We start from the raw sequence: 10959 nt of genomic DNA, 5'->3' as shown, positions 1-10959 counted from the left end.
GCCATCCTAAATCAATGGTTTCAGCTCTGAAAAGGTTGTGTATAAGCTCCAAACCTCCCAATTCTTATGCAATTAATTTCATTTGTCTTGATTTATTTATAATGATTCTGAAAAAATCTGGATTAGGCATTCTAATATATATATATAAAAAAAAAAAAACACACACACACACACCCAAATGATTTGCATAATAATGGTAACTTGTGATCTATATCTAGTAGACACACCCTTGGTGTGTCAAAACTTCTTGATCTCTGCCACATCTTACAAAGAAACAGATCATATCTGCAACAACTATAACAGTAGAGAGGACACAAATCTCAGGGGGTACCGCAGACTTGTTCTGAAATTTCATAGAAAATATATTAATGGTAGTTTGGTTGGTCATCTTAAAGTATTTATTGCAGGCATAATAACAAGAATAATCTGAAAGTATTGTGTTTTCTATCTTTGTTTCCTAGGTATGGCAGAGTTTCAGGTTCGGATGATCACTGTGGCTGGGATGCTAATAATCTCTGTGGGACCTTGTATGGCCTATCAGATCTCAGGTAAAAAATGTTTAATTGTTTCATTTTGACATTCATCTATTAAATTTGATCATACATCCTCTTTTCCCTGGGCATGTCCTGCCTGTGAATGATAAATTATCTAAATTATCAAGGCTTTGGCTTTGTTTTCCAGGTGTTTTCATACTTTATAAAAGTAATGACTGAAAATATGTTTGATCAATAGCACACAGACAATGTACTTAATCAACCAATTATGGCATGCGGGAAGGATGGATCTACAGAGAACAGTCAAAGCAATGCAAATATATACATATATATATATATATATATATATATATATATATATATATATATATATATATATATATATATATATATATTATGTATGAAGACTGTATAGAGTCAATAGCAAAAAAGAGCCAAAACTCAATTCTCAAAACTCAAAAAGAGCCAAAACTCAAAACCCAAAACAATTTAGGCATTTTAGAATTCCTGGTAAGAACATGTACTGGAAAAAGAGGACATATAGTCACTGTATTTTAAATGATTACTAAATTCAAAATCATAAGTGCAAAAATGTTATACACTATATTGTATCGGTGACTAAGGCTTGCGATGTTGATGTTTATTTAACATACAAGTTGCCTCAAGTGATTAAAGATCTGGCCTGGTCTCACTGGATTAGGCCATAGTTCAATTAGGACATTTAGGCATCTTTTATAAATGTGCCTTTAAAAACAATACTGGTGTGCATCTTGAGACAAATCAATGGCACTGACAGATTTTAAGATATGTCGGTGTATGTTTCTTTCAGTTAATACAGCTCAGACGTGTATCTTAGTCTGGGACTATGTTTTATGCTTTAAAAAAGCCTTGCCTGTGAAACCAGGGTTAAAGTTCCTACAATGAATAATGCACGAGTTAACATCATTTGTGTCTCAAGGTTAAGGTTAGGATTAACAGAGAATAAAGCCTATAACTGCATGTAAAACAACATGATGTCATCTAAGTCAGCTTTTCAGTTGGGCAAAAAGTTACAATATCAGACAGAGATGCAAATAAGTGATCATTCTGGCAAACAAATAGTTTACTTTGTGTTTTTTGTTGTTGTTGTTGTCTTTGTTGCTGCTGAATCTAAAGTACCCTAGCAAAATCATATTTTCACTGAGCTCTGAATGTGATATACAGTCTGTATTGACATGGAAAGCAAAAAGGAAAAGAAAAAACTCCAACCATTAAAAAACATGAAACATATTTTTAAAAACAAACAAAGATAAGACCAGGGGCCCGTTTCACCAAGGAAGTTCAACAAACTCTGAGTTTAAACTTGAACTCTGAGTTGACGTACCCTGAGATGGGAAACTCTGAGTTTTCAGTTACAGAACAGCTGAAATGAGTTGGTTTAATCAACTCTAAACTGACTGACTCTGAGTTAAGCGCGTGCACCACAACTATATAAAGCCATTATCAAAAATGTACAGTGAAAATCATGAAATATTCTATTTACCATGTAAAAGTAGCAGTTCTTTGCAACAGGCTAAGTGTCAATAATAATTAGATGCTAGTTATACATTTGCAACTCAGTATACATTAACAGGATGCAATAATAACAGATTGTAAATGATTATATTTATTACAATTATTCATGCATTATTCCAGCATGCATCAATGAAGTGTTTAAAAAGGGGGAGGAGACCGAAAGAAACTCTGGGTTCATTGAAGAAAACCTGCTCCTGACCAGGTTAGGTTCATAGAGTAATTTACTACGGTAACTGACTCGGGGTATAAGTTACCTCTCTTTCAGAAACGGGCTTGACTTACCCTGCTTTCTCAGGTTTGACAAACCTCCCATTCTGAAACAGAAAACCTACAGTTTCCCTCATTTAAGGGTTAACATACTCAGAGTTTTCACTTAACCTCCTTTGTGAAATGGGCCTCAGGTCTGAGAAATGCCAAGGCTCAGTTGTCTTAATGTACACTAAAACCACACTACCGCTAATAGCACTTCATGTGGTATATAAAGCTAAACATTTGCCTTCATTCATGTTCAGGACTCAGGTGCCCAGTGCAAGGTTTATTTAATTAGATATAATTACATGTAATTTGGTAATATGACATAAAACATTGCAACAATTATTAATTCTATTTCTGTTACATAGGGACTACTAACATACATTCAGAAGTTTGTTTTAAAGTTTATAGCAGTTAAAATCAAAATGTAAATAAAGCTCTGTAAAAAGTTTACTTTACTTTGATACATTAGCTTTGTTTACTTGAACACTTGGGCCAGATAAGGGGAAATAAAAGTCACAAGTAGACAAGTGGTCAAGTGCACAGTCAGCAAAGTGTGGTTACTGGGTCAGCAAAGTGTGGTTACAGGCTCAGTGTAGTCCAATTTATGAACAAATTACCAATGATTTTTACTGATTTAAAAACCAACAGGGCAGCCGATTTAGTCTTATTCACAAACATATGAATCTTGTGAGAAAGTTCTTTAGTCAATCAAAAATATTCTGGGCAACCACCCCAAACTATGAACAATGTCTTTTATGATGTCACTTATGAGCCTTTAATTTTTAGTGATCTAAAACATACTGATACCTTTAAGGAGGCAGGCTATTTTAATGAACAGTTACAAACAAAGAACACTGTCCTGTGTATTTTACAAACATACATTTTCTTGGATGTGCAAGAAAATATTTCCAAATGAATCAGAATCATATCAGGAAATTTTGATATTGTACCCTGCTCTTTTGTGACTTCGCTGAAGACAAATGTATTTATTTTATGACAAAATTATATAGAAAGCCGTACTAAACCAAAAGTTCCCTTTCAGTCGGTCACGTTCAACGTCAAAATTGGGATCTCGCTGGAGAGATGAATCGCCTTCGAGTGTTAACAAAACAAGCCAATGAATATTGGTGTGCAAGATTTGCAACGCGCACAACCGCCCCGCAGCGCGGGCATAAAAGCTGATCGCGTGCAGTCCCACATTCAGCTTTTTTTGCTTTGGAGCTGAGCCCTCAGCTTCCTGAGCAGAGTGTTGTTGAGACAGCCTTTTGACGAGTGTTGGCATTACAGTGCATCAACGGAATTGCCAGTGCTGCTGCTTTTTCTCACTGTACTGCAGCTTCCCATGCTGCAGTCACGCTGCAACTCCTCCTGGGCGCTTCAACACTTCAGTGTTTTTTCAAAATTAAAAGAGCAAATTCTAAAACAGCTCCATGAGTGACGGGGCATCTTTTTAAAGATGTCTTTCCACTCATGCATTTCTGGATGTGATCGCTTCCTAGCTCCATCTGATGGTCACGATAGCTGCATCTCGTGCCTGGTCCTCGAGCACGCTGTGGCAGCGTTCGTGGATGAGTCATGTTCTCCTTGTGGTAGCGATGATGCGTACAAGGCTCCTCTATATCAAATGAGGAGGAGTCCCCCTCCCCATGCCCCATTCTAGTTCCTCCTTCAAGAGGAGTGCTACTTCGGCTCATAGCCAGGGTGATTTGAGGATTACAGTGTAAGGGAAACAGGTCAATTTAGCTCATAGGGAATAATTTAAGGTTTTAAAGGGAATTTGAACAGAATCACTGTTTCACGGCTGATCACTTCGACGTCCTGCGATTCACTGAACGAGCCGTTTAACATCAAATCAGCACTGGATATTAATATCCAAAGTATAGTGAAAACACCATCAATTAGCACAGTAACAAGATCGGCAGTTTAAGACATTAACTTGTAAGCCTTTCTGAGGAATTCGGCTCATGTTTCAACAACAGTCCTGATTGACACTTTAATTTGTCTGGTTTGGGTCTGATATGCTACAACAGTGAGGGCTTCCCTGCCGAGTGAGTCTCCACAGGCCCCTCACTCCTCCAGCATATCGTGCCCGCTGGTGTACTGCGATGCGGACGCTGGTGCCTCAGACAGGGCGGGACCCAGCACTTCATCTGGCCCACCAGCATGACCTGATGTCGATCACTGCATCGGCTCTGTTGATGAGGATTGAGCTGCATTGCCTCTTTCTGGGAGAGTGGTGTTGCCCGAGTCAGATCCAGAGCTGACTGCTATGCTTGCCCGGGCCCCTAAGAGTGTCGGGTTGCCATAGAAGGTGTGTCCATCTCCCGAACATTCAAGGCTCGATGATTGGTTCTTGGGGGTGCTGCACACCGATCGTCGCAAGCCACCTCCGGTTACATTCTTCCCGGAAGTGCATGAGGAGGTCACTAGGTCCTTGAGGGCACCTTTTTCTGCCGGAAACAGATCTAGTGCCTCCTCCGTCCTCCCTTCCCTCGATGGCGGAGCGGCTAAGGGGTATGTGGAGATCCCCCCCCAGTTGAGCGTGCTATTGTGATGTAGCTTTGCCCGCAGAGTGCTGCTGCCTGGCGGGGTAATACACGCCTCCCGTCCAGGGCCGTAAATTCTCGTCCGCACGGATGGCCAGGGCTTACGGAGCTGCTGGACAGGCCACCACTGCCCTGCACACCATGGCCCTCCTGCAGGTATACCAGGCCAAGGCGTTAAAGCAGCTGCATGAGAGCTGGGTGTGATGTAGCCTTGAAGCAGGAGGCCTTCGAGCCTCTGTAGTCAGTATAGCTTAAGTTTCTGTCACTGAAGACAGCGCACCTCACTGCGTTGGCTTCAGTCAAGAGGGACCTGCAGGCATTTTCGGTCGACTTTATGCATTTACTTGGACCACACGCAGAAGCTTCAAGACCTCAAACCAGCTCTTTGTCTGCAACTGAGGACAGCAGAAGGGAAAGGCACTTTGCCAAGAGGGTACAAGGTGATGGGTGATCCCACATGTGTATTCCTCCATGGTACGGCTTCCCTCACGGTGAGCCCGTGTCTTTCCTTGGCAGAGATCTCTCATCGTCTCTGCTGTGTAGTGATCTCAGCCCAGGTGGCCTGAGTCTTCCACAGGGACTTCCATATGTAGCAAGATGTAGCTCTGTAGCGTTCCCCTACTTGGGTACGCTTTCCCAGTTTTATCCAATTCTCAATGTACGGAACAGCAGTGCGGGTTCCTCTGCCTAGGCCCTGTCCTATCTTCTGCCCCAACTGGTGTGGGGTGATTTGCCGGCTTTCGCAGGGCTCTGCAGGGGGTAAGCAATAGTGGCGTTTTCATGCTTGCTGTACCACTTTATGCACTTTTATGCTGTACGGCCGGGGCACAATTTATTATTTTTATATTTAATCATTTAGCAGACGCTTTTATCCAAAGTGACTTACAAATGAGAACAAAAGAACCAAGCCAACTTGGAGAATGCGGGCAACAATCCCGATACCTCTCGCAAGCTAAGCGAGTGCTCTATCATTTGAGCTACTTGCAACAATGTCTCAGCTCCTCAGCGAAAAACTGAATGTGCGACTGCACGCAATCTCCTTTTATACCCACGCTGCGGGGCGGGGTGCGCGATGCAAATCTCGCACACCAAAATTCATTGGCTTGTTTTGTTAACACTCGAAGGCGATTCGTCTCTCTAGCGAGATCCCAATTTCGTCAGTCACTGTCTGTTCCTTCCTTCAGGGAACGAGGGTTACATATGTAACGGAGACGGTTTACATACATTTCCTGCAGCTGAATCTATATAGAAAGTTTCTTGTATTTTTTCATATTTGTAAGCCATTTATTTTCCATTAATATTCTCTGTTGTGCTGACATTTATAGGAAATGTTGCTTTAAAAGGTGTGACCCATCAGTCCGTTGACTTGTTGAATGGAAACACAGCTTTCAAAGCTGTTGATGGAAACCGAGCAGCAAGTTTATCAAATGATACATGCACTAACATAACTGCAAAAAGTAATCCCTGGTGGAGAGTAACCCTGCAAAAGCCGTACCAAATTGTCATGGTTTCCATCACCAACCAGGGCGACTGTTGTGCTGATAGGATCAGTGGAGCCGAGATTCGTGTTGGGAACAGCCTTGTCGATGATGGCAACCAAAATCAGGTGTAAGAGACTATGTTAAGCTGTCTTAAATCATACTGAAAATAAACCCAGAATGTGAAATCAGTAATTTGTATTTTTCTTTAGGGTTGCAAGTGTGTACTCCATGCTGCCTGGGAAAACACAAAAATTCAAGTTCAGCCCCATGGAGGGACAGTATGTTAATGTTCGCCTTCCAGGAGCAGACCGCATTCTGACATTGTGTGAAGTAGAGGTGTACGCAGTCTCTGAAGGTAAAAAAATTCACAAATATGATGTTTGTGAGAGTGAGTTTTACAGCACTGCTTATAACTTTTTATGCTTCATAACATCTCAGACATGGTAGCATTAATAGAGTCCGAACAGATCAACGTGGCACCAAATGGACGAGCCACCCAGTCCAGCGTGAATCGAGGTTCTACGGCATGCCTGAGTCTTGCACAAAATGCCATTGATGGGAATCGCCAATATGACCTATTGAAAGGCTCTTGCACTCAAACAGACACTGAAAGTAATCCCTGGTGGAGAGTGGATCTTATGAAGACGTATACAATTGCATCAGTGGCTCTCACCAACCGCGGTGACTGCTGTTCTGAGCAACTGAACGGAGTGGTGATTCACATTGGAGATTCACTAGAGTCTGAGGGCCGTGCAAACCCTGTGTAAGGAGTGCTATTATTTGCATAAAGACTTAGTAAAGCCTGTGTATTATTTAAGCAATATTACATGAGCAAGTGTGCTGTGTCCTCAGACAAACACCATGTGATATTGCTTTAGTACAAGTATTAAAGTATTTGATATTGTAAAACGTAATGTTGAGTTACTTTCATTTTAGACACAGCACCTGTTTTAGTCTATTTAATGGCTCCTGAGACTAAACTAAAGCTGAAGTTATTCGTTCTAACTAGAAATCGTTCTAAACTTAAAAAGTAGTGGAATCCACATCATAACTACAGCAACAACAGTACATAGGAACGATATCATGGGAATCTGGGTATTTTATCTTATTTATTTTTTTGTGATACAGTCAGTGTATAAAAACATCAAATCTTAATATGTTGTTTGAATAAGAAATTTGCTTTTGAGGTCATTAGGTTGTCTTTTGAACAACCGAATTCTGAAGACAGAATGTGTTGCATAAATAGACGACGTATAATTCTTAAGGCATAATTTTATTTATACAATCTCATTCTTATTCAGGTGTGTTAAAGTTTCCTTCATCCCTGCGGGAGGGACGGGGACGTTCAGGTGTCATGGTGCATTTCAAGGCCGTTATGTGACTTTGGCTCTTCCAGGGGAAAACAGGACTCTGAGCTTGTGTGAAGTGGAGGTGTTCGGGATTCCAACAGAATAATATTGATTTTGCCTTTCTTCAGCAGGCAAATAACCCACCTAATTCGTATATGCTTAATAAATTATGATCTGATCATATTTTTATAATTCCTGCCTGCACCCTGTTTGTTACCTATACCTGTTACAGATATTTTCATGGGAAACAAAACCATTGTCTTAAACTTAACATGAAAATAATGTCTTACTTTACTCCCAGTGAAATATGTAAGCTAATATGAATGTTATGATGTTTATATTAGCTTATCTGAATAAAAAAATTGTTAGTACCAACCACTTGATGTCACTATTGCTTTAACTTCACTTGAAGGATACTACAGTATGCAATTGCAATAATACAATGCAAAGATTGTTGCTTGATTCTGTCCCCCTGAACTGAGAGTTAAACCCAGGTAAACTGTTTCTGTTAATCCCAAACCAAAAGCTACATGACAGACATCCCTAAATTAAAAATGTCCATTTCTTGTGAGATCAATATTGATTCGATAACTTTCCAAGATATGTGTTCATAACCTTACTGACGTTTGTGGTCATTCATTGTTATTCTGTAAACAGGAATCAGCCTGTTTCTTTTCCGCAGTGAATTGAGAGTGACAACTTTTCATCAAAATAATTGAATTTGGAGCAGCTGTATGCTTTGAAACGAGGTTGTCCTTCTGGGAGACCATCTGTGCTTAATTCTTCAAAGCACTTGGATAGATTTTTTTGCAAGCTATCTATCAATATACAGTTTTATGGACCAAAGACTGTTGTGGAACAGGATAAAATCTGAATCTGATTATTTTAAAATCACTTGACAAAAAGGACATCTCCGAAAAGCACAGCTCTACAGTTTTGACAATTATTGTTGCAGTTTTAGCATTCCAATGCATTGTCAAAGATGACAAATTTTCATTTGTGCCAGTTAAGAACATGAAAATTGTATACTATATAACAATATGCTAATATTAAATACACATTTTCAGACTCACATTGACAGATGGAATAGACGTTACACTCTTGTCAAGGTAACAAAGGTTGAAATATGTAAAAAAGGAATAATTAGATGTGATAAAGCATTGTGATAAGAAAATGGCTTTAGAAGGAAATATAAAAACTTCCTGATGTTTCCAATTGTTTTAAAAGAAAATATGCAGCGTATCCAATCACATTATCGTTAAATGCAGAATCTGAAAGAACAACATCTATGCAGTGCAGGTCTTTGCTGTTTTCCCACAAGATGAAATGGTGCTATGATGACTTGTGGAGAGATGCAGAGGAGAGGAATTGTTGAATAAAGTTGTTATTTTTTTCTTCTTGTACAAAAAGTATGGTTGTTGCTTCATAATGTCGTGGTTGAACCATTGATGCTTTTCATACTTTCCTGGACCTGGACACTGTTATTTTTTTGGCAGTCTATGGGACAGTCTCAAGCCTACCAAAATTTCATCCAAAATATCTTGAATTGTGTTCCAAAGACGAACGAAGCTTTTACAGGTTTGGAATAACATGGGGTTCAGTGATTTATGACAAAAAAATTTTGGGTGGAGTAACCCATTAACTTTAAAATATGTACATTTGCTAAAAGTTATTTTGTCACTGTTTACAAGTACATTAGCAATTGCAGTCAAATCTGAAAGTCTAAAATTCACAAAAATGTTATTCTAATGACAACCTACCATCAGAGGTCAACAGGAGCATACTAACCAGCCAAACCTTTGGATAAATGAAATGACACACAAATACAATCAAAGAAACTAGCAGGGCTTTCTGACCCTCAGTGTAAAAAAAATAAATCATTCAAGTAGCAAAGTCAGGAAGCATATTGATTAGGCAGGAGCTCCACATGTGTAATTCGGCAAAATACTGAAAGAGTAATTGAGTCTCTCTTCTTCATGGCATTATCTGACTGGGTCAATTTGCACTCTGCCTGATCAGGTCAGCGCTCAGGGTGGATGAGACTCCTGTTGTGCCTTCCACACTGGATCTGAAACCAGCTCATGTGTGCATAATGTTTAGAGGACCACAGTCTATAAATTGCATCTGACTTAACAAGTTGTTGGAGAGCTGTCTGCATAATCCTTACTTGACAGCAAAATTGCAGCCGTTTAGCAGTTAGAAAAGTACAAATCTTCCATCCATGCAACCTTGAACAGAAATTAAGCAACATTTATGATATATGTTATACATTAAGTTTTTTTTAAATAATGACCGTGTCAGCTGATCCATGCTTGACTAATGTGACTATAATGTGATAAGCACTATATACCTGATTGCTTTATAAATGTAACAACAGTAATAATTTAATGCACAATGCACTCACAGTGGCCACTTATGCCATGGATATTTAACATGTATGAATATGCTGTTTTCAGATTAGATTTTGTTATAATTTTGACAACAAAAAAAAAATTTCACACACACACACACACGCAAATGTAGAGTAGAGGAAATAAGGGTCCAACATATGAAGAATACACAGAAGGCAACCAAGCAAATATTTCCCATAATGTGGATAAGGCAGATTTTAAACATGCTTTTCTGATTATCAAATGTATTAATTTTAGATTTTGACAGTACAGTGAGTGAGTTTCACGCCAGTTAATAAGTTGTTACTTGCCAATTGGGCCAGCGCTCACATTCTTATTCTTATTACATTTATTCTGTGTGTATTGAATATTTTTGTTGTGATTACACATTGAAATATCACCAAGGTTATCTAGGTGGCAGACAGAGACAAGAGGTTTTGATGAAGTGAGAATCACTTTTGATAGATAATCTTGGAAGCAGAACATATATATATATATATATCTGTTTGTAAAAATGTTGCTAAAAATACAATGTACAGTTGTTATGGTTTTAATTTTTATTTATAGTTGAGACACTATAAAAATTAATTGCAGTCATTAAATTCTTGTAAAGCCCTGCTATGTTGGCATGAATCTAACAAAATGGATTTTTCCATGTTCACATGGATTTGTCCAACAAGTAGCCAAGCAGAGAAAAACTTGATTAAGTGTGAGGGAAAGTCTGGAATGAGAATAAGAGAACGGAGAACCTCAGTTCCTTGGAAAAGCTCCAATTCAATTCAACGACAAGATCGATACGGAGCAATCTGCTTTGCAAATGTGTCCCAGCAAGTGTTTACTGTGGTGTTGAACCCCACGGCAGTAATATAAACTGAAAAAACAGCCTTGGG

General features: G+C 39.1%; 1 protein-coding gene across 2 annotated transcripts; it reads left to right on the top strand.

Annotated features, from left to right (window-relative positions):
- Window positions 1-254: 254 nt before the first annotated feature.
- On the top strand, window positions 255-8054 carry LOC127935441 (uncharacterized). 2 transcript variants are annotated; one of them, XM_052533311.1, is made up of 6 exons: window positions 255-327; window positions 462-548; window positions 6175-6457; window positions 6540-6685; window positions 6769-7093; window positions 7632-8054. In XM_052533311.1, exons 2-6 carry the CDS (start codon window positions 464-466, stop codon window positions 7783-7785), a joined length of 993 nt encoding a protein of 330 aa, XP_052389271.1. In that variant the 5' UTR covers window positions 255-327; window positions 462-463; the 3' UTR covers window positions 7786-8054. The 2 variants fall into 2 exon arrangements, with proteins under 2 accessions (XP_052389271.1, XP_052389270.1); XM_052533310.1 differs by having other exon boundaries at window positions 263-371.
- Window positions 8055-10959: the final 2905 nt, after the last annotated feature.

The sequence above is a fragment of the Carassius gibelio genome, chromosome A19 (genome assembly GCF_023724105.1).
Source record: "Carassius gibelio isolate Cgi1373 ecotype wild population from Czech Republic chromosome A19, carGib1.2-hapl.c, whole genome shotgun sequence".
NCBI classification, from domain to species: domain Eukaryota; kingdom Metazoa; phylum Chordata; class Actinopteri; order Cypriniformes; family Cyprinidae; genus Carassius; species Carassius gibelio.
The sequence above is the reverse complement of the archived record's forward strand: the minus strand, read 5'-3'. Positions and strand labels throughout refer to the sequence as shown.